General features: G+C 29.9%; 1 protein-coding gene across 8 annotated transcripts in view; it reads left to right on the top strand.

The window, feature by feature from the left end:
* The window catches only part of LOC129962733 (transient receptor potential cation channel subfamily A member 1 homolog), an 82,085-nt gene that overhangs the window by 17,096 nt on the left and 40,012 nt on the right, over nt 1-24,977 (top strand). For 7 of the 8 annotated variants that reach the window (XM_056076697.1, XM_056076701.1, XM_056076695.1 and 4 more), the window contains exons 3-11: nt 1,847-2,018; nt 2,117-2,199; nt 4,247-4,429; nt 5,081-5,299; nt 8,440-8,533; nt 10,321-10,516; nt 11,344-11,527; nt 12,082-12,189; nt 13,670-13,758. In XM_056076697.1, coding sequence (XP_055932672.1) covers nt 1,847-2,018; nt 2,117-2,199; nt 4,247-4,429; nt 5,081-5,299; nt 8,440-8,533; nt 10,321-10,516; nt 11,344-11,527; nt 12,082-12,189; nt 13,670-13,758 — 1,328 coding nt within the window. Of the gene's footprint in view, nt 1-1,846; nt 2,019-2,116; nt 2,200-3,219; nt 3,307-4,246; nt 4,430-5,080; nt 5,300-8,439; nt 8,534-10,320; nt 10,517-11,343; nt 11,528-12,081; nt 12,190-13,669; nt 13,759-24,977 lie in introns of those variants that run through there. The other variant, XM_056076702.1, reaches the window with a different exon arrangement.

Below are 24,977 nucleotides of genomic sequence, written 5' to 3'. Positions count from 1 at the left end.
ATTTTTGATCATGCATAGAATGTATGAAATATTTTGCTTCAGATGTCAAATTTGTTCAAATCTACAATTTTTTTCCCCTACCAACTTATAATTCAGTCTTGCTATATTTCATACAGTTGCGCATATTTTAGAAATTTTGATATAAACTAAGAAGTGTTATTTCATCCAAACTTTTGCTGCATAATGATTATTGCAAATTATTTATTAAGAAAGTAAATATCGATGTATATATTTAAATTTCTCATTAATTTAAAGAGTTAGGTTTCTGTGTGTCACTTTTAAAAAAATTTTACATAGTTCAGGGAGTTGTAATAAAATGTGTTATATTTTTTTATTCATGAAGAAAAAAGAATCACTTTTCTAACATGAACCCATGATACTATTAATTAATTCTGAAATTTTTTATTTTAATTGCTTTTTTTGTTAAATCTGAAAATTCTGATCTGTGAAGTAAAATATTTAGCTTTTGTTTTAGAACAAATATGTAATTCACACACAAAGATGAATTAATTATATGAGAGAGATTATGACAAAATGTAAAACATATTTACTCAGACTGAAATATCATCTACCTCCTATTTTAAAAGGATATAGTTAAAATTCTCAGATTAAAATATTTTTCTCATGACCTTAACCTTATCTAATTGAATGACTTATCAATCAGCTTATCAAAATTCTAAACATTCCATAAAGATTATCTTCCTCTTAGAAGTTAGTTAGTACTGATTAATATGCATATTTCATGTTCTTCTCTAATGCCATATGAAAAATATACAAGTCAAAATATGTTAATTGGAAAATTTTTTAGACATCAACATCTTTTTCCAAGAATTGGTTGTAGCAATTTTTTTTAATGAAGAGATAAGGCAAATAAGTTACCAGGGAAAATAGATTTATCAAAAAATTAGTAGCTTTTTGAAATGATGCTATGTAGTATATGTTAATTTTAAAAATATTTCACTTTTTATTTTGCAAATGTAATTTTTTGGAAATGTGATTCTATGAGTGCATATCATGTTAACATTCTGAATTATTTAATATCATCTCAGATAATAGTTTTATTAAATGGTTGTCTTCAAAACTTAAACAGATTCCAATCATTTATAAAAATATTCTGGCTTTTATTTTATTTATAAAACCAAAGATGATGGATAGGGGTGGGCACATAATCATAATTTTTTCACAGGTGCAATTTATATATGCTAAACTAATAAATTGGGTAGTCTTTTTTTTTCCCCCTCCCTTCCAGTTTAATATTTAAACTATCATCTGAAGACAATTAAAAAAAATCAAATTTGAATATACTTCAATAATTAATTTCAAGTCATCAAGATTACAATTTTTTGAGGTGAGGAGAGAACAAATAAAAGTAGAAGAACTTTTTATACAATAGTTTTCAACCTTGAAGTTTTATATCAGTTTTTTTTTTTTTCCATTCATCTTAGGGAAGAATTTTGATTTCAAATTCAAATGCATAAATATTATAAAACTAATGTTTTATTTTTTCATGCTGTATAATTTTGCATTAACTTTTAAGTAGTATCAATGTAAAATAAGACAAATGCTTGATTTTTCCATAATTCTAGTTTTTAAAAATTTCTCTTTTACAACTGTTCTCATTCTTAATAATAATATTAATATTCATTATCATTGGTTTACTGGCTTTATATTTTGTTCTTAAAGCAAATATTCATAATTCAATCAATTATGAGTATTCTAAAAGGAATGTCCTTCAAATTTTAAGAAAGACTGCAAGTTATGAAAATTGAATTTTACTTATATATCTATGATTTGAATTTTTTCCATTTCTAAATATTAATATTTAAAAATAATTTTTTTTTATTAGCTTTTACGAGATGAAAACTTTGAACAGCTGAAATTTTATTTGGATAGTTTTAGTGTTGAAGGTTGTAAACAGAGAATCAACAAATTAGATAGCAATAAACGTGCACCACTGCATTATGCAGCCAGGTATAATCGTGCTGCAGCAACACAGTTGTTAATAGTTAAAGGTGCAGGTAAGAAGTAATTTTTGATATATGGAAAAAAAGCGTATGATAAATTACATGACTTATCTTGTCAAAATTTGAACATCTTGGTTTACATTCATTTCTAGATGTTAATATTGAAGGTGAAGATGGACTGACACCTCTTCATTTTGCTGCACGTTATGGTTATAATAGATCAAATAAATGTTTAGTAAGTTTTCTTTTCTTACATTTATTACTACATGAAAAATTATTGCTATCTTGAAAATTAAAATGTTATACCATTTAAAATTTGTGAGATCTTTATGCTTCTTTATATTATTATAACCATTCTTGTGAAATATTGAATATGCACTACAAACTGACCATTTTCTAATTCTTATATGAATATATGGTTTGAATTTTTAGTGGTCGAGGTAAATTATTTTTGTCTTTAAATCATTTAAATATCTGTACTAGCTCTCAATGGATGATAATTTTAGATGCATTATTTGATTGCTATCACACACAATATTTGAATTCAATGACAGTTTTACAGCTACTGATGTAAAAGCTTTTATTTTGGACTATATTTTTATTATTGAAGGTTTCATTAAAATTTTTCTTGCTATAAACATGTTATTTCATTAATTTAACTAGAATTAATAAAATTTTTAGTGAAAATTTTGTGAGAAGAATGCAATTGTTTCCTGGGGGAAATATCAAAAGAGTATAATGAAGGAGATGGGTTTTCTCTTTTTATTATTGTTCATGTATTTTTTTTATAATTCTCAATATTCAAAGATTTATTATAACTCTTTGCAAATGAGGCTAACACTTTATAAATGATCCTCAAAATTTATAATTGGAATTTAAATATGTTGAGCAACTTTTTTTAAATATTTTATAGTGATTAATAATATTTTAAAATTTTGCAATTGCATATCTTTTTGCTTTATAATTTTTATACTATATATATGTTATAGTAAAAGCCCAAAATTAGTCGAAACCTGAATTAACTTGGTAAAATGCATTATAACTAACAGCATTAGGTAGAATTCGGGAAAAATGCATTCTAACTGACATGCTAGGAAAATTCTGTTTTATTTGTGTTTTGACTGATTTATTACACAATATTATTTGTGTTTATCTAAAATTGTGCAGACTATAGCTAATCGGGGCTTGTCACAATTTGATACCAAAGTTTATCATATTCCCTGATTTTCAGATCTGAATTCAATGTTTCGGTGAACATTTTTTTGACTCAAGAACGAGTACCTAATCTGGAAATTTCACTGAGAACAGCAGCAAGAAAAAGACCTGCAGGAACTAGACAAGGGTTTGTTCGTTGTTCTTCTAAAAAGGATTGTTTTTCAAAGAAATGTTTCTATGTGAAAAATGGTTCTCTTTATAATTCTAGGTGCCACAGTGGTTTGCCTTGTCAAAATAAATAATTTGTAATTACGGTCTTGTGTTAAACTATATTCAGATAAAGTAGTTTTTCTTCAGTGGTAGGTTCTTTCCTCAAAACTGTTTTACTAAGTGCAGTTTAATGCAATAATTTTCAATGGATACAAATAATATTGTCAACAAATCATATAACGAATTAGTCAAAACACATTTTCCTTAGCATTGTCAGTTAGAACATATTTACCCTAGTTAATCTGGGTTCTCCCAGTACTGTTAGTTAAAATGTGTTTTACCTACCTCATTCAGGTTTTGAATAATTTTGGATTTTCACCGTAACATATATAAAATACAAACACACAATATAAAAATTGTAAAGAAATATATATGTATAGATATATTAGTCTATATTTTTTGAATTATTCTAAATTTAATCATTTGTTTGCCAAATATTTTATTGAAACTAAACCATATTCCAGTTTCAAAACTTTTATCAAGTATTCATTTTGCTACATGTTGTTATTTTTATAATAATTAGTTTTATTGTTAATATTCTGACTTGTTGTTGGTTATAAGTTAGTGTTAAATTAGTAATATATTTTCCTGACTAATTAATGTTATAGATGCTTTTTTTTTTAAATTTTAAGTGTATACAAATTTTCAAGTTTAAAGTATATAAGATTTTTTAAACATAATAAACTTTAAAATTGCTTGTATATATATATATTTTTTTCCCCTTGTCATTTTTTTTTTTTTTTGTATCAGCTTTCAGTTGTTTTTAATATTATATTACTATGTATTTCATTTTTTATAAAGTGGATTTAAAATGAATAAGTGAGTCTTTTATTATGTTTATGTCTAATTTTTTTAAGGATGGTGATACTGTTGAAAGTCCAACTAGTGATAGTGAAACTGTTATTTCTATCTTGATTGAAGAAGGAGCTCATGTAAACTGTCAAGACAATTATGGCATGACACCATTGCATTATGCTGCTTTGAGAGGAAATACATTTGCAACATTAGAACTTCTCAAATCTAGTAAAATCAACACTGAGGTAATATTCAAAGGAAATTATAAGTAACATCATAAATTGGTTACATATTTAAGTGCTTGTATTTGTATTTCAAATACAACCAACGTTTAATTCACTTTGCAAAAATAGCTAATTAGTAATTTAAAATATTTCATTTTAATTGAAAATATTTTTGTGTAATGATAAATTAGCATTTTTTATGACTTTGAGTGTAGTAATAATTTTAATGTGAAAAACTTAAAAAATTTAACCTTTAGATTACATGCTAAAATAAAATTTACCTATTCTTTTTTAATGGGGATTTCAACAAAGAAATGGAAAAGTACTTTGCTCTCTTTTCAAGGTCTCTAAGTATTCGGAAAATGTGGTTCAGCTTCCTTTTGATTTATTGCTTTTCTTCTTTTTTGGTCGATATACCTATCATATATGGATTGACTGAACATAATAAAGGAGTAAAATAGTAAGATGTTCAGAGCAGAAATAGATTAATTAATTCAATGAGAGAGAGAATATGAGAGTTAATTCAATTAACTTTGTCATAATTTTTAAAAATATATTTTTAACAAATAAATTAAAAAATAAAATTGAATGAAAAATTTAAATGCATTCAAATTTTGTTTCATTTCAATGTATTTATATGCTTATTTCAATATTTATAAATTTTATTTTAAGACATTCGATAAACAAGAAATGACAGCCCTGCATTGTGCAGCTAATTACAACTCACCTGATGTAGTTGAGATTTTATTAAATGCAAATGCTCATCCTGAAGCTACAGATGAAAACTTATCTACACCTCTCCATTTGGCAGCAACCACTGGTAGTAAGAAAATAATAATGCTTTTGCTAAATGCTGTTGAGGCACAAGGGGATTCTGAAAGCTTGAAAAAGGTATCTGTTCTTACATTCTTTGAGTGATAAGTATTCTAAATTTCTGCTGCTTTTTGTATTATTGTTCTTCCCATAATTTTTATGTTTTAATTAGTAAATATATACCATTTGAAAAATACTTATGTTTGATTATTCATTTTTGTCAGATCAAAAAATGTAATTTGCATTTTTCGACATTATGAGTTAATAACATATCAAATTATATATCTATACTAAAAATAAAGATGAATGGGTGTGTGTATGTTTTGATGCTCTACAAGACAGACCATTTAATATGTAGCTACTAAATTTGACACATATATGCTGTGGAGGGAAGAAATGTTCAACTTGGAGCGATTTTTTTAAAAAAAATTTTAGTTTAAAAATTAAGCTGCATTTTGGAGTTTTTAAGTGATAACTTCCGATAATATTATTTGGGAAAGAGAATTTTTACACCAATTTACAATTTTTTAAAAAAAAAATGTCTCTTTTATTATACTAATTTAATAAGCATGCATATTTTCCCTGAATTTTGGACTGTATTTAAGTTTTTTTAAAATTTCCAACAGTATATTACATTTTTGATCTCGTGTTCACATCATTTTTATTGCTTCATCAACTATCTCATCGCTTGAATGTTTGCCCTCGTTAGTTGCCAAGGAAGAATTTTTTAAATATATGAGTAATTTATGAGATGGATTTTTTTAAAAATTGCCGATACAATACTATGAAATTTAGAAAATAGATGACAAGACATTTATGTCTTTAATAATGCTATGATGTCATTGGAATTGATCTCCATTAAATAAGTTCATCTGTGTATTGTGCAGAATATATGTAAGGCAATTAAAATATGATGGCTTTAATATCGGATAATTTACCGAAACCATAAACATGAACTTTATTTATATAATTAATAACATTATTAAAATTTACATTTGTTCATACAATTTAAATAAAATTAAGTATATTCAATATTCTTGGCAAACGAGCTGGTCACCAAAGGTGACCAGATCTTTTTCATCAGTAGGAAAAGGACTCAGTAACATCATATAACTTTGCACTAATTAGGAGATTTATAAATCTATGAAACTTAAATTATACAACCTGCAATATATAAACCAGTGTCTGAAAAAATAAGTATTTACACTTTAAATTGGCATATAAAATATTTTTTTGCCATAATTATTTCAAGATGAATTTAAGTCGAGCAACGATACAAGTATAATTTAATTATTATTCAGAAACCGGTTACATATCTGTTTCTATTTATTAAAGTTAAATATATATATCTGAACTAAATGTTAAACAATATATCACATTCAAATCATTTCAAACGTAGATTAATAATTTAATTTGGTATCTCTTCTAATTGTAAAAATGAATGTGTGTCTTGCACTCTACAAATCAAACTATTGACCTACAGTTACCAAATATGGCAATTATATACTATAGAGGGTATGAATATACACCATAAAATATCATTGCATCACAAAAAATTTGATACTTTCAAAATTTTTAAAAATTTTCTTTTAAATTATATAATTTTAATAGTTCTGTGAATTTTTTCTGAATATTGACAAATTTAAAAAAAAAATTGCTTTATTTTTAACAATAGATTATATTGTGGCCCTCATGTTCAACTTTTCATCATTTTGCAAATTATCTGACTGCTTGATTTTTTTTTAATTGTTTAAAATTAAAGAATAAAGATTTTATTTAGAATCTCTGTTTTCACGAGATGAATAAACAAGCAAAGTTACAATATCATAAAATTTACAAAATATATGAACCACTCATTTACATTTTTGATTGCATCAAGATATCATGAGACTAGTCTCCATTTAAAAGTTTTGTATGAATAATGAGCGAAGCTTGTATAAGACAATGAAGAAAACACATCTTGAATGCCTGGCAATTTTGTGGCATCATGGGTATACAGTTATATCTAAACAATTTAACTGAAATTAAAGATAACAATTTCCCCAGCGACTAGGGTATTAATAATGAACCACATAATTAAGAAATAATAAGAAAAAAAATATTTCTTTTTAAAATCATTTTTGCTGATATCTCTAAATTTAGTTACATTATTTTGGAAAATTCTTTAAAAGATTTTAGTTAGCTAATTATAATTTGAATTATGCCAAATATGTAATCATGTAACATATATAGCGAAAAGGATTTTTTTAAATTATGCTACAAATAAATAAGTTAGATTCCTTGTGTTTATCACAGTTCTGAAATTTAAATGAATTGCTGAGAAATTGCATAAAAATAAGGCTATTCCACTTTTTTTTTTAATGAATTTGTTTAATACATGCAGATTTAAGCATTGAAATCAATGATTCAGCTGACCTTTATTGGTCCCTAAATATTTTAAATTTGAATGATTTGAAGAACAGAACCAAAACTTGACTATCTCAACCAAAGAATTTCAGATTGGTTCTGTTTTTCTCACTGATTCTCTCAGTTATTATATCTTTCATATTTTTAAACACACAAAAGCCTTTACAATGATAAAGTTAATTTGTAGTCTGGAAATTTTTTAATAACTATTTGTCCTAATGTATAATATTTTTAGAAAGTGTAAAATTTTATATATTTGCCATTGGATAAATGGATAACATTTATCAAATGTTATCCATTTTACAGTTATCTTAAAAATTATCTTTTGTAAGTAATGTGCTATTTATTATGTTTTAATTTCATATCTTATCCATTTATATAATTTCATTGTAACAAATAAGAATCTTTTATTGAAGCTGCAGTATATGAATAATGTAACTAATAAAAATTATCTTCTACCCTTGTCTTAGTTAACTTATTAATATTTTTGTTATATTTTGTATTTGAAAAAAAAATACACCTTAATGATCTACAGTATCTAGGAAATGAAACTTTTTTAGTTTTTAAAGATCAATTTTGAAAAATGGTCATGGAAACTTGTATATTAATTGCTAAAAATAATTGAAGTTCCCCATTTAAAATGTAGGCATTTTTACTGTTAACATAAATTAAAAACAATGCAGAATTTGATATTTTCAAATGAATTGTTTAATTTCAAAATTGTTTTATATTATTAGATTGTTTATATTGTTACATCAAATTTAGTATATTTGGACATCTTTTTAATAGTAAAGAGTATGTTTCATTTCCAGTACATTGATGAAAAAAATCTAAGTGGTAATACTGCACTTCATTTAGCTGTAATTAAAGGGCACTTGGATATTGTTGAAATACTTTTAAAGAAAGGTAAGTGGTATTTATTCAAATTCATATTGCATTAAATTCAAACATATATGTGTGTGTGTTTTATTTATAAATCATATAATAAATATTTCAAAGTTTATTAGTTTTAATCTTTATATAATTTTTTCCCAGTTACCTGTTTATTTAAATTCAAAGATATGGTGCAATTAAACATCTTTCTAATGATGCCAATTTTCAAAAAAAAAATAAAAAAAAAATTAATTTTTGAGAAGCTTATTTGAAAATAATTTCATTCATAATTAAATAAAAGTTTTAAAAATAAAAATGTATTTTCATTTTCTATTTTTAAACATTTTGCATTGGAATTAATTGCATGTTGTGTTTTATATTCACAATAATTCTTGTGTTCAGAATGAAATTAATTTGCATCGTGTTATTTGAAAGCAATTTTTAAAAGAAAGCAATTTCTGTGAGCTCACATTTATTAAATACTGCTTCCTTTTCTAATGAACAATGTTATTTTGTTGGTGAATTAATTTTAAAACTATTATAGATTATAAAATTGTATATTTTTGGTAAAGAATTATGGAAAATATGAAAACTCCTAAGAATTTCTTATTTTTGAAATAAGATTTATAATGATATCTTATGTCTAAGTAATATATTATGATCTTATGTCTGAGAAGTCAGCCTGATTATGTATTAACTGATGATTTGATAAACATTCACAAATTCAGTTATTAAAAAATGAAAATATTTTTTCTTCCTCCTTTGTCTCATTGAGCATTATTTACGAAAGTTTACGTAAAAGCATCAAAACACAAAATTAAATTCCATCTTATTCTGCTGAATCTTTCATCTATTTTGGCTAACTGGCACGGATAAAAAAAGAGTCTATTTAAAAATTAGGAAACATATTTGTTTGCAAAATAAAACTGGATTGTTTTCAAAAGATGCCAGAAATATATTAGTAAGGTAATATATTTGGGGGTAATATATATGGTGGGGGCGTATGATTCGCTAAAAGGCATCTATCATACAAACCCCACATTTTTATCGGCCTGTTTAATTTGTTATTTAGAATGACGACTGAGGAAGCAATGTAAAGGGGGTGGAATATGATTGTCTGATCACTACAAAAATATATGAAAAACACATTCAAATTTTGATAAAACATTGCTAATGAAATAGTAGCTCAATAAGTGTTGTATATGGATTTGTATAGTCTTGAAATGAAAGCAGGATATTGATTAATGGGATCTCATTGATTATCACTGCAATATAAACTTAAAATGACGTAAAAAGAAGACAACAACCTGGAAATGCATTGCTCTTACACCTTTTTTCAAATCTTCCTTCTGTATTCTTAAATCTTTGTTCTTAAATATTTTTTATTAATGTAATTTTCTAATTAAAAATATTGTGTTTTATACACGTGTTAGCAACAGTATGAATTATGTCTGCTGTTCTAGACATTGCTTTGATTAAATATAAAAAAGAGAAATCATTTATTAAATGCAGTTATTATATTTTTCAGATTCTTTTTATAACTCTGCAAAACCATTTCTCATATTCTTACAATCACAATTACAATGAACATGAGATTAATAAATATATTTAGATAATATTAATTCAAAGGTAATTATCAGCTAAAGCTGTAAATATCGAGGTTTTAAAATATCTTATAACTATGAGAAATTTTATGGAATCACAATTATGCAGGACTTTGCTCTGATGGCTTATAATTATTTTATAATTTTAATTTGTAAGTTTGTTTTTTGAGTAATTTCAAATAAGTCATTCAAATTTCTTTCTTTTTTTTCTTTCAGGTGGAGATGTTAAAAGTACATTTGATAATTCTTGTCATCCTTTGCATTTGGCAGCAGTTTCTGGTAATGTGGATATAGTTAAATGTCTTCTTAAACATGGAGCTGCTATAAATTGTGTTAATAACTTTGGGGAGACACCACTTCATAAGGCTGCTGCTTTCAATGCGAGCGAAGTGATAGATTTTCTACTCAAAAAGTAATTAAATTTTACCATGTGAAAGCTGATTTTTTTTTAAATGTAACAAAAAGTTTCCAATTCTACAGAATTTTACTATGAAATCATTCACATTGTAGTAGCTTTGTAATTTTATTTAAAATAAATATCCTGATATTCAAAATGTTTTTTATGTGATCAGTTAACAGAATGAAAATGTATTTGAGTTTGATTAAAATATATTTTAAGATATCTACAAATACAACTATAAACTTTCATTTGATATACTGATATTTTGAAAATTTTACTTTCGTGTGCAGTTAGAAAAGATTCTCCAATGGCATTATGATTTTTAAAAAATTAGATTTCATTAAGAGTTAAATTTGTATGTGGTCTTGATACACTTCTCATATCTTTTTACTGTTCAAAAGCTTTCATTTGAATTCGTTTGTGGAATCAATTTTCAAGAGATGTTGTCTTTTTTGTTGTTGTTCAATGAATGCCTTCAGAATTATGAAATTTAGTAGCAGTAATCCTTGTGCATCTACAAATATGACTAAACTTAATTAGTATAAGTTTTAAATCTTGAATTTTTGTATTATTATTTAAAAGTAATGATAGAGTTTGCAATGCCATGTTGCCAATCATTCTAGATAAGATTCATTGAACATTTGAGGTTTAGTAAAATTCTGAATGATATGTCATATTTTCATACTACATATATATATTCTTATAAATACAATTATAAATTGTTCATTGTATTTTTTAAACTATGATAATTTGAATTTTGTCCTATATATCTAGGATCTTTTGTCTCTTGAAAATTTATCAGATGTGGAAAATTATTTTATTTGTGTATTTTTGAATAGTGGTGCTGATATTGAAAGCCATGACAATGCCCATTTCACCCCTTTGCTTGTTGCTGTAGCAGAAGGTCATGTGGATGCCATAAAAGTTCTGATGAAATCTAATGCAAATATTGGAGTTCTGGATAACATGGATCGAAGTGTCATATTTTGGGCTTCACAAGAGAATCATCCAAAGTCACTTAAGGTGCATTTTTATATTTCTGCACATGTTTTTTAATCTATAGTTTAAACATTAATTTTATAATTGATAAATTTGTTATATATTTTTTTTAAAAAACTATGATTTACTAACATAACTCAGAATTCAATTGCTTGCTAATAATAAATTTTTATTGAATATTTGCTTTTACTTTTTGTTCAAATTTTTGTGTGTGAGTGAGAAAGAAAATTCATTTCAAGAATTTCCTTTATTTGCTTTATTGATATAATTTTTTTAATATTCTAAACACAATGAAGAAATTTTTGTGAAGGTTTTGAAAATGATATTGGAATAGTTAAAAAAAATTTCAAGTTTTTGTGACATTTGTCTTGTTTAACTGGTGGATTAATTATTTTGAAGAAGAAAATTTTAATTTTTTTAAAATTGTTTATTTACAATCTGATCTTTCTTTTTATTAATTTCATTTCTATATGTACTATTTCTAATATTGAAGTTATTTTAAGACTTTATATAAAGATTTTCCTTTTGGTGAATATTTATAATGTCTACAAAGTTCAGTTTTCTTAAATGCTTTATAGACACTGTTGAAACATGAGAAGTCTCTTATACTTGTAAATAGATGTGATCATTATGATAACAGTCCTCTTCACATTGCTGCTTTAAAAGGATACTCTGATGTGATTGAAGTAAGTTTATTCATTTTTTAAACAATCTTTCTTTATTGAAAATGTTTTAAAGATTATTCTATTATAAGTTATAGATTTGCAAAGTACTTTATACTTTTTAATTGTTACTTTTATATTTCATTTATTAATTACTTATACATTACTTAGAATTTCATTTATTAATTCTTATTTTTCTTACTTTTTTCTATTACACTATTTCTTTTTTAATTAAAATAGCAATAGTACCAGAAAATGTTTATTGCAGAGATTCTTTTTTTTTATCTTAATGTGTTAATATAACATGTATAATGTATGTTTTTTTGTGTATATTTCTTTTTTTATTTTAATGTATTAATATATGTGTATTGAAAGAAATCTCAATATCTCCCAACTCTTTCTGACATTTCACACTATAAGTTATGTTATTTTAAACCTACAATTTAAATCTACATGTTGATACATTTATAACTTTTTACTTCTTTAATTTTTTTTTGCTTGAAATTATTTTGATTTCTGATAAAACATTTTTTTGTCTAATAATAATGTCTATTTCAGAGCACGAATAAAAGTGGTTCTCCCTAGCACTGTCAATTAGAGTGTGTTTTACTTACTTAATTCAGGTTCTCTCTAGTGCTGTTAATTAAAATGGATTTTACCTAGTTAATTCAGGATTTGTCTAATTACACACGCACAAACATATATATATATTCTCCTAATCCATTCTTTGATCCCGATTTTAAAACATCCCTGAGGTTTAGATCTACTATTTTGCTTGCCTAGAAAGCAGGAAATTTTTAAACAGTTAAATTTTTGTCCTAATGTTATAACAAAAATTTTAATATTTTACATTTTTAATTCTTGATATTTTATATTAATATGGAGAATATCAGGAGTTTTTATGATTCTTTTGAAATTAACTAATGAACTATAGGAATTGAACCAAGAACCATTACAGTCGGACACTTTTTCATCTTCTCTTGTTAGATTCAATATACAGTCTCCTCTAAGATGAGAATATTTTACCACTGTAAGGAATGTAGTAATTTGTTTTTCTCGCTTTCTATAGTAAGAAAGTGTTCATGTAACTAGTAAATAATTATTAAATTGCATTCCTAAAATTTTACCACTCCATGAAAAACTTAAATTGTATACTAAATTATTTGCTTATTTATTTTATAGTTTTTTTTTTATTTAATTGTACATTGTATTTTATATTTATTACTGTTATTTTTAAACTTTAATAATAATGTTTATTATTTGATGATGTTTCACATTCATTTTATAAAAAAGAACTCGATGAGGATTTTTTTTTTTATTTGTGAAAAATCTATGAATGATGAAAAGAAGAGAAATAGTATTTTTCTTTTATCAGGGCGTATGATTCGCTAAAAGGCATCTATCATACAAACCCCACATTTTTATCGGCCTGTTTAATTTGTTATTTAGAAATAGTACTTGCATTTTGAGTATCGTGAACCAAGACATCTCTCAATTTTTTTAGATTTTATTAGAGAGTGATGCTGAACTTGAGAGGAAGAATGAGCATGAGCAGACACCTCTTCATATGGCTTCAAAAAATGGTCATATTGAGTGAGTATTTTCTATATTATATTCATTTTTTAAAGTGATTTATTGTTTAATTTTATTAAGGATTGGATTACTCCTACTGTATTTCATCATTATTATTTCTTTAATGAATGTTCTCTTTTTTTGTATGCTATTGTGAGTGTCATAATAAAATAGATTTTTGTATTTATTTGCTGCTTATTAATTAGAATTTAGAAATTAGTTTCTAGTTTTTGTAAGAAATATATCTTTCTTTAGTTTTCTTTAGTTTCTTTTAGTTTGTGGTTAATTTGTTAAGCTTAATTATTTTTTCTTTATTTGGTTTCCATCTAATTCATATTGCTATCAAAAGGTACCATTACTTCATAAACAGACATAAAACTGTTTTCTTTTAAAGAAAATACTATTAAGGTAATTTTTTTCAAATCTTGTTTGTAGCATTATATAGTTAGCATTATATATCTTAATCTTCAAGATTTTTTTCCAATCCTTCAGTTATTTCCAGTATAAATGCTAGTATTGATATTTTAATATTAGGAAATACTGGTGAAAAGAAGAAAAAAAGTAGAGATCAAACAAAAAATTTTTAAAAGAACATTGCTGCATTGAAAAGTCAGAAGTCGACTCTCCATGGCCGAATGGTCATAGCACTGGGCTTATACTCAAGAGATCGTAAGTTTGAATCTTACTAGCGACAATGAGGTGTACAGATTGTGTAAATATTTAATTCTTTGATTTAATGTTTTCCTTTATTTCATGTTCCAGAAGATTCTGGACATTTCTTTAGTTTACCGGACAAGTGTTCTGGACTTTTCTTACTGTCTTAAAGTATTCTGGAACTTTCCCTGCTAGTATAAAAGCAGAGGATTTGTCAGTCACTGCGTTCTGAGTTCAGAGTTCAGTTAATAAATTGGTTTAGCTCTACTTCTTGTGTGTGTCATTGTGGTCCACACTAAAATATGTACATGACAATAGCATCAAATAGGTATTAATTTCTAATTTAAAAACTTGCTGTCATATACTGATCAAATCAATTCCAATTGCAATTTTTCCCCTTATTTCAAGTATAAATTTTCAAATTTATTCAATGATTGGTGAAGTTTTCTGTCACAAACTTTTATTATAGGTTTAATATGTTGTAAAAGGTTATTATGGAAGTTATAAATGTTAACGAGAAATCAAATTTCAGGATATTCTTATGCAACAATAGGTTAGCATTTATTTCTTACATATCAAAGCAGAAAATATTGCTTCTGAATTTTTATTATTCCCTCTTCCCCCTTATCTATAAATCTGACTTAAGGGGAGAAAATTGCAATTGGAATTGCTTTGATCAATATATGACCGTAAATTTTTAAATTAGAAATGAATACCTATTTGTTAATGCCCTGCCTTCTTTTTGGTGATGTCAACAACAGATGGTGTGCCTGTTCATTATATTGTGTATGCTTCATTAATAAAATTCAGCATTACAGTCTACTTGCTCGTGTATTGCGTGAGTCTTTGTGTGTAGTGATTGTGTAAACATTTTAGTCGAACTAAGCCCAAGAGAATGGTCTGTGACCTGTGAATTCCATATACTGAATTCAAGCTTGAAGATTTGTGAGCTAATGTGAATTGCATTTGATTGTGTGGACAGATTCATAAGGATTAATTGTTAGTATTGTGCTGTTGCAGGTTTTACTTGTTATTAATTGCTTTATGTGTAGAGTTTTATATACTGAATTGTTCTCGCTGGTGGATTTGAGCATGGGATTTTAGTGTGAAGTTGTTTTTATTAATATTGCAGTGTATTGTGTTGTGTGCTTTTGTGAATTATTCCTTGTTTAATGGTTGCGTTTGTTAGTGGTTTTGGTTTTACTTGGATTCGAAATTTGAATGTGAAGTTTGGTTTTCTGTCTAGCTGTTAAGTGTATTGTGTAGTTGAATTCTTGTGAATAGCATAAATGGCTTGGAGATTCCTGCCAAGGCTAAGGTGATCGAATTGAAAAACCTAATTGAATCAAGTGATGTGTATAGGGACAATATTGACTTTGTATGTGAACTCATTTCAAATATTCAAGACGAAAATAGGGAGATAGAGTGAGAGAGAGAAGGGATGAAATCGAATTAGAGAAATTAAGATTATCCCAATTTGAAAAAGAGGTAGAGCTTGCGAATGCAAAGAAGGGCTGACATATCCCAGGTTTCTGAAATAAAAGAACAGAGTTCCCTAACCGATAACTTAGAATGTCTAATTCGAAGTATTAAAGTTTTGACAATTACTGTACCCGTTAAATCAGAATAATTTAATTTGTTTTTCCATTCTTTGGAAAAAGCATTCGAAAATAAATCTGTACCTAATGAATTAAAAGCCGATATTTTGTTAAATATTTTAGGAGAAAAAGTAAATAATTTGCTTACTCATGTTGATCAAGAGAACTTGGGCGATTATGAAAAAATAAAAGAATTAGTATTAAAGGAATTTCAGCCCACACCCCAAGAATGCCTTAATAATTTTAAAAGAGCTCAAAAATAACCATTGGAAAATCACTTTCAATTTGCCTCTCGTTTGTCTGCTTCCTTCGACTATTACTGTCAATTGCCCAAAGTAACAGAATTTAAATCTCTATGTATCTTATAGTTTCGGATAGACTTTATGAGACTAGATTGTGAATTAATGACACATATTGGAATCAAACAGGGTGAAGTTTTTTAACCTGAGCAGCTTGGACGGGAGTGAGACATTTATTTGTTATCTAGAAGTGGGAATTCGAATGAACTAGTAAACAGAAATGCCGTGAATGAATCAAAACAAGTGGTAGGAAATAATTTGCAAAGAACACCCGATTGGAAAACATAAAAACGTATCCTAGGTCTTCTTGTCAGAAACTAAAAATACAACTCGTGTTCTTTGTAGGAGATTATCACCCCCCCCCCTTTCTAAATGTGCACAATTTAGGCGACTTTCAGTCTGGGAAAGAGCGGAAGTGATTAAGCGAAGTAATCTTGGTTTTTGTTGTTTTATGAATCATAAATTGAGTGAATGCCGTTCAATTAAAAATTGTTTTTGTTCGAAGACTTAAGATTCACGTCCGCGTGAAGATTCTAGCTACCCCCCACCTCAGTTGAAATACGATGCACCTGTTTTTATTTCAAAACAGAGCGAGGAAACTTCGGAAGCAGTTTCGCAATCCCAATTGGTGGCGACTAGCCTTGAGAAGGGAAAGGCAAAAGCAGTTCTTTTAAGCATTATTCGCGCATTTATTAAAAATAAATTCTCGCAATGGGTTGAGGTGAGATGCCTTCAGAAGTGTTTCGATATATCAGGCCCTTTAAATCTACCCAATTTCTTCTTTAATTCAGTGAATTACTCAAAAAGATGATGAAATCCATCAGCAAATACAGTCACTTGCATTTTAAAATATTTATTTGATTTAGGCGCAACATATTTTCATCAATTCACACTCAAAACACGGCTATGTACAATGCTTATATACAATCAGTTACAAAACATATTTTATATTGATGGAACAAGAGCACGCAGGCTCGTGAACAGTCCGTTTACTTCAATTTGTTTTTAAACGTGGACGGTCGTCTTCACACTGCGTATTGTCTGTAGGCGGTTCAAGGTCACATTTTCTGCGTTACTGGTACCAGACAACCAATAACGAGGTAGAAAATATGACCTTGAACCGACTACAGAAAATACACAGACTATAGTATGGTAATAAAGAACTATGTAAGGACTTCGGTGGCAAATCGGGATAAAAGCTATGAGAAGTTATTGATACTAGTGGTCAGTAAAATTACCGATCTTATTCCAAATAAATTAGTCAACGTGTGTGTTAATATTTCGGAGCGTGTGTCTTTAGCTCACCTTGGGTTTAGTGTTCCTGACAAAATCGATATGTTGCTTGGAGCGGAGGTCTTTTATGAGCTGTTGAAACTGGAAAAGATATATATTGAAAACTCGCAATTGCTGTTGCAAGATACCTTCTTTGGTTATGTTGTGAGTGTTATTGTAGATCAGGTGGTGGAGAATCGGGTTCATTGTGGGTTGGTTCTTGACGATGATTTAAACAAAACCTTGCAACAATTTTGGGAAATTGAGAGCGTTGAAGTAAAGTATAAGGGAAACACGGGGGCTACTTTACGTGAGGAACATTTTGTGAGTACTCATAAGAGAAATAGGGATGGTAGATATGTAGTATCAATGGCTTTGAGTAAGGATTCGTCGTGTTTAGGTAATTCCAAAGACAAAGCTGTGAGACAACTTAATTCGTTATGGAAGCGTTTGTTTAGGGACTCGGAATATTTGTCCTTGTATACGGATTTTTTGAGGGAGCATGTGGAGTTGGGTCATATGGAAAGGGTTGTTGAGTCAAATGAACCACCCACACAATACTATATACCACACCATGGTATTTTTCGCCCTGATAAACTGACAACAAAACTGAAAGTTGCCTTCAATGCTTCATCCCCTACTACAACAGACCTAAGTCTGAATGATATACTAATGAAAGGGGACATGGTGGAAGATGTCTTTGAGATTATTACTCGATTACTACAAATATACAAAAGATGTATAGGCAGATTCGTATAGAAACGAGTCAGAGAGGCCTTCAGCGTATCCTGTGGAAGGTTGGACCTGAGGCAGAGATCGTAACTTATCGTTTGAAAGCGGTAACTTATGGAATGTCCAACGCGATTTTCTTGCTATAAGAACCCTGCAGCAGTTGGCTCAAGATGAGAAAACGAGATTTCCTTTGGCTTCTGAAGTATTGCTGTACGATACCTATATGGACGATATCGTTAGTGGAGCGTCTGATGTACAGACTGTCCGCCGGGTACAGTCAGAACTACAAGATGTCCTGCAATCGTGTGGAATGGTACTCCACAGGTGGTCTTCTAACTCTCCTGAGTTGTTGAACAGTTCATTGTCGTCCGACGTCGAGCATTCCTTCTCAGCTGAGTCTGATTTATTTGTGAAAACGTTAGGCATCAGTTGGAAGCAGTGACAGGATTGTTTTGTATTTAAAGTCGCAATTTTTAGTAAACCACCGTTTACTAAGCGTGAAGTACTGAATATTATAGCGAGGCTTTATGAGCCTCTGGGTTTCTGAGGTCATGTGTTAACTAGAGCAAAGGTGCTTTTACAGAGACTATGACAGCAAAAACTGGATTGGGATGATGTGCTACCCGAACCAATTGCCAAAGAATGGAAGGAGTTTGTGACCACCTTCCTGTGCCTGGAAACAGTGAAAATAAGTAGATTTATTCTGACCGACGCATGATTAAGATTAATCCTTCAGGATTTTGCAGATTCGTCTGAAGTGGCTTATGGAGCTGTCGTTTACTTGCAGTGTTTCTATCAGATTTATCGTGCAAAGGTGACTATTCTGGCAAGCAAGTCACGTGTGGCACCTATTCGCGTTATTTTAATACCTCGACTGGAGCTCTGCGCCTGTGCTCTTCTCGCTCAGCCTATGCAGAAAATACGCTCCTGTATAAAATTAGAGATTATTGATACTGTGCTTCATACAGATTGCTTTAGCGTGGTTAAAGCACCTGCGAATCAACTTAAGACCTTTATAGCTAATCGAGTATCAGAAATTCACAGATTGATGGAAAAGTGTAATTGGATTCACGTGCCATCGAATCTAAATCCTGCTGATCTTATTCCGCGTGGGCTACGCCCTCACGATCTCCCAGAATCAGAATTGTGGTGGAGGGGCAAACCGTTTCTTGAGCAAGGTAAGTTTTCCAGTGTTGCAGCCAAGCTCTAGTCTGCTGAACGAGTTTGAGTAACTCTAGTGAATTCAAGACAGTGAAGTCTGAAATGCCTGTATCTAGTGTGAATGTGTTAGCAAACTGCGAGCAGTCCCTTTTATTGTGTATGAGTAATAATTATGTAAAATTTCTTCACATTTTTAGCTATGTATTAAGATTTCTAAATAATGTGAAATCATCTGTTATACTGTCTGGCCCTCTTAGTGCCTTAGAACTGGACCTGGCTGAAACTAGATTGATCCGAATGGTTCGAGGGGAGGGTTTTTTCAGCTGAGATTTGAAACCTCCACGGCCATAAGAGTGTCTTGCCAAATAGTAAAATCAAAAACTTAAATCCTTTCCTAGACAATGATGGGATATTGAGAGTAGGTGGACCCCTCGGAAATTCAAATTTGCCTTATGTTACCAAATACCCAACAATCTTGCCTAGTAATCATAAATTGACAAATATAATCATTATGTATTTCCATATCAAAAATCTTCATATTGGTGCATCCTCCCTTCTGCACTATGTAAGACAGAAGTTTTGGCCCCTACATGGTAGGTCCTTGTGTTAGAAAATAATGCACGAGTGTGTCGTTTGTTTCAGAGCCAAACCAATAGATACAGCTCAATTAATGGATAATTTACCTCGATACAGTGTAGTTCCAGACTATCTCTTTAATTGCTCTGGTGTAGATTTTTGCTGCCCATTTATGATCAGATATCACAATCAGAGAAAAGGCGTATTGCATAAAATGTATATTTGCATATTTGTATGTTTTGTCCCTAAATCAATTCATATTGAAATTGTAATAGACCTCACATCTGACGCTTTTATTGCGACATTAAAGCGAATTTTTAGTCGTAGAGGTAAGTGTGCAAAGTTGTATTCCGATAATGGCACAACTTTTGTGAGAGCAAATCAAGAAATTAATAGATTTCTAACACCGGTTAAAACGCCTGATGAGAATCTTGCAGATTTCTGATCGAGTGAGGGAATTAACTGGAAATTCATTCCTCCACGAGCAACTTCCTTTGGTGGTTTGTGGGAGGCTGCTGTAAAATCGGCTAAATATCATCTTAAGAGAGTAGTGGGGAAGTCTAACTTGACCTTTGAGGAATTCCTGACTGTGTGCATCAAAATAGAGGGAATCTTAAATTCTAGACCTTTATGTCCCTTATCAACTAATACTGATGACTTAAATGATCTAACATCTGCGCACTTTTTAATAGATAGGCCTATAAATTCAATCAGTGAACCTAATCTGGTTGATCTAAATGAGAATGTACTCAAAAGATGGCAACAAGTAACGAGATTGGTGCAGCTTATTTGGAGTACACAAGGAATCAATTAGGAGCGCCATCTCTGATCGACTATGACTTGGAGCTTTGCGAAGATGGTCTACACAGAAGTGGGAAAATGTCTTGAAATGCCAATGCCAATGATGTTGAAGTTCTTTGGAAGCGTCTAGGCTCGGCGGCCTTTCATCTTTCGCTCAGCTGAAATGGTTATTAGTGACAGACAACTTATGTTGAGCATAAACTAGGGTAGAATTAAATAACAATTTACAGATATTATAAATATTATTTTTGGGTGCGTTTAAGGACATGGACGACACAAGACACACAACAACAGCGACAAGCAAACAAAACAAAAGAAGCTATTTACTGTGAGGGGCTTTTTAGTTGTCCTAATGAGTTCCATTGGCTAATTGGCGTGGGTGTAATCTAGTTGAGGCGTAGGGGGCTAGGTGTTTAGATGAGCAGGGTTCTCGGTCTTCTCCTGTTTCTATTGCTCCTTGGATCGTAGGTGGGGATCTCTTGCAACGCTAAATTAGTATTTGTGTCAAGTTTCTGGTAGTATTTACATGAAATGTCTTTATGATATTTTTCTATTGTGGGAAGTCGTAGGTCCTTGAGTATATTTTTATTACGAATATACCAAGGCACGTTAGCTATTTGCCTTGCTGCTCCGTTTTGGAGGGCTTCGAGTTTTCTTACGTGGGTTTTTGCTGCCGCCCCCCACACCGGGGAGGCGTAGCTTATGAGTGGTCTTAGCAGGGTCTTGTACAAGAGGAGTTTATTTTTTAGTGATAATTTGGAGTTCCGGCCCAGAAGTGGGTATAATGCGCCTTTTGCTTTTTTAAATTTATCTCCGATTTTCTTTATGTGGGGTCCGAAGGTAAGTGTTTTGTCTAGGATGACTCCAAGATATTTGGTGCTATTTTCCCATTTAATGGGGCGTCTGAATAACTGTGGAGTGGGAGGGAGGGAGGTTGAAAGAGGTTGGTGGCGCTAATGACATGTTTGACGGAGCGCCTAGCCCCGAGGGTTGGGGCTTAATCTCCGGTAAATGGAAGAAAAACTATTGTGAGACTTGGCTTTCAGTAATTAACGTGATCATCTTCGCAATAAGGTCCGATGAACTGTGTTACAGGAACAGGCAGGAGATGAGGAGTGAGGTGCATGACGAAGCAAAGGTAACAATTATCTGACAGGATGTGATAAGAAGTATGACAAATTTAGAAGTAATTAAAATGAGAAAAACAAAGGATTAGGGAGGGCTAAATCAAAATGTTACGAGGTCTTTTGAGACGGAGATTAGGAACATATTTAGGAATATCAAGAACTGCTTTGTTATCATGATTGTCAAGATTTTTGAAAAATTTTTCAGCAAGTTTTTTAATAAACTTTTTAAGTGGAGGGTAATCAAGTGCTTTATACATATTTGTGTTTGGCATATACCAATGGCAATTACAAAATCTTCTGATAAGGTTGTTCTGTTGAATTTCAATTATTCTGAGGTTAGATTTAGCAGCGTATCCCCAAACCGGACATGCATATGTTAAAACTGGACGCAAATAGGCTGTGTAAATAAGTATTTTGTTGGCCCTGCTCATTTTGGAGTTTCGAGAAATTAAGGGAAAGAATTTACGAGTTAGGTCTCGAAACTTCTTTTTGACATAAATAAAGTGGGGTTTCCATGTTAGTTTATTGTCAAGAATGACACCTAAATATTTGCATTCCTTAGACCACGGGATATTTTGGTTTTTAATTTTAATTGGGCGGAATTCTTTAAATACATGATTTTTTGTGAACATGATAGCTTCAGTTTTGCTAGGATTAATTTCTATTTTCCATTTATTGAACCAGTCTTCAAGTGTTTTGAGATGCCTAGTGAGTGCTATTGAGATGAAGTTTGGATTTTTATTCCTGGCTAGTATTGCAGTGTCGTCGGCATACATGCAGAGCATGGTATTAAATTGTCTTGGTATGTCGTTAATGTAAAGTGAAAAAAGAATAGGACCAATTTTGGAGCCTTGGGCAACACCTGCTTTTATAGGTTTGATGTCTGAGAGAATATTATTAACGCGAACACAAAAGAATCTGTTGTGCAAATATGAAATGACAATTTTTATAATATAATGTGGTAACTTGTAGGTAATGAGCTTGTAAATAAGGCCATCTTGCCAAACTCTGTCAAATGCTTTCTGAATGTCAAGGAAAACAGCAGCCGATTTTTGATTATTTGCGAACCCCTCTTCAACATATTCGACTACCCTAACAAGTTGATGAGTAGTTGAAAGGTTATTTCTGAAACCAAATTGTTCAGGGCTAAGGATATTATTTTCATCAAGGAATTTGTTTAACCTATTTAATATTATATGTTCAGCGATTTTGCTAATGGAGGGAAGTAGTGAAATGGGTCTATAACTGGACGGTTCAGTGGGATCTTTGCCCGGTTTAAGAATAGGTGCTACAACAGCTGTTTTCCATTTTGTAGGAAAGTGACCAATGGCCATGATTTTAAATATTATAATTTGAAGCAATGTAATTAGGTTTGGGGGGAGATTACGTAAGACTTTGTTATTAATACCATCTAAGCCAGGGGCTTTATGAATTTTGAGATTTTTGATGCAGTCAGTAATTTCGGTTGTAGATGGTGGTGTAACATGGAAATAATTGGGTAGTGAGTTCTGAAAGTCTTTGACTGTATTATTTACAAGCAGCTCTGTTTCAACATGATTAAGTTTATTTAATTGAAATTGAGTCTCAAGGCTATTTGCCAAGCAGTTTGCTTTATCGATGTCAGTATTGACAATACTAGCCGGGCCTTTAAGGGCGGAAATTTTTTGTGTTTTCTTTTTAAATGATGAAACAAAGTTCCAAAAGGAGCCATCTTCAGTGTTTGCATTAACCAGTTTATTGATGAATTCATTTTGTTCAGTTTTTTCATTTAATGTTTGTATGGTTTTATTAAGTTTATTCTTAATTTTCTTGAAGACTGGATTGCGAGTATTTTGAAAGATCTTTCTGGCAAAATTTCTTTCCTTACGAAGAAACCTGATTTTTGGATCAATGTAGTTTTGGTTGAATTTCAATGGTTTTGAAGCAGCAAATTTAGCATCAATAATGGTTTTTTCGAAGAATTCAACAAGTTCATCCAGTTGCTCAGGGGTATGAGGGTCAAAATTTTGATCAATGCAAGTATTAGATAAAATTTGTTTAAAATTGATCCAATTTGTGGAAATTTTTCTATTGTTGTCAGGGAGTGAATATTTAAGAAAAAAGTTAAGGAGAACAGGATTATGATCTGAACTGAGTTCAGGTATAGAAGTAATTTCATAAGGGAAGAGAAAATCTTTAACAAGAGCAATATCTATTGTACTGGCCGAATAAACACCAAATCTAGTAGGGGAGCTAGGAGCTAAAATTTCTAATCCTGCATGGAGTGCAAATGAATATAACGTATTACCGCGAGCATTATTATTTTGACAACCCCAACTGATATGACGGGCGTTGAAATCGCCACAAATAATTTGTTTTGAACTGATTTGAAGCAGGTTTTCTATATCAAAAGTGAAGAGAGAATTATCAGAACCAGGGGGGATATATAAAGATGTAAGGGTAATTGGGTCATTTTTAATGTCAAGGGCAACCACCGTAGCCTCAACATAATATAACGTGGGTGGTGTGATTACATGATGGGGAATGCCGTTTTTAACCATAATTGCTGTACCACCGCCAGAATTTTCTAACCTGTAGCTATAAAAAGAGTGATAATTTGCCAGAAAAATCTTTCTTTGCGGTCTAAGGTGAGTTTCCTGTATTAGAATTACATCGGGGTTATACTTATTTACAAATGATCTAAAATCATTAATTTTGTTGGAAATGCCATTTGCATTCCAGAAAACAATACGCAGACTGTTGCACTTGAATGTTAATTTTCAGATGTATTAACAAGACTGGTAAATAAATCTGATAAAATTAAGACTTTGTCCATTGGATTTTTTGCATTTTTGAGTTTCCTAATTTGGGTGAGAAGGTTCGGAAAATCATTTAATAATTTTTTGATTTCCTTTAAACCGTCAATCAATTCTTTAAAATCATTCGATTTCATGAAATTAAGTGTGCTAGAGTCATCTTTTTCAATATTTTGGTTTTCGCGTGGCGCCATCTGCCGAGCAGCAGGAGGTTTAAAAAGGTCG

The sequence above is a fragment of the Argiope bruennichi genome, chromosome 3, assembly GCF_947563725.1.
Source record: "Argiope bruennichi chromosome 3, qqArgBrue1.1, whole genome shotgun sequence".
Lineage (NCBI taxonomy): Eukaryota > Metazoa > Arthropoda > Arachnida > Araneae > Araneidae > Argiope > Argiope bruennichi.
The sequence above is the reverse complement of the archived record's forward strand: the minus strand, read 5'-3'. Positions and strand labels throughout refer to the sequence as shown.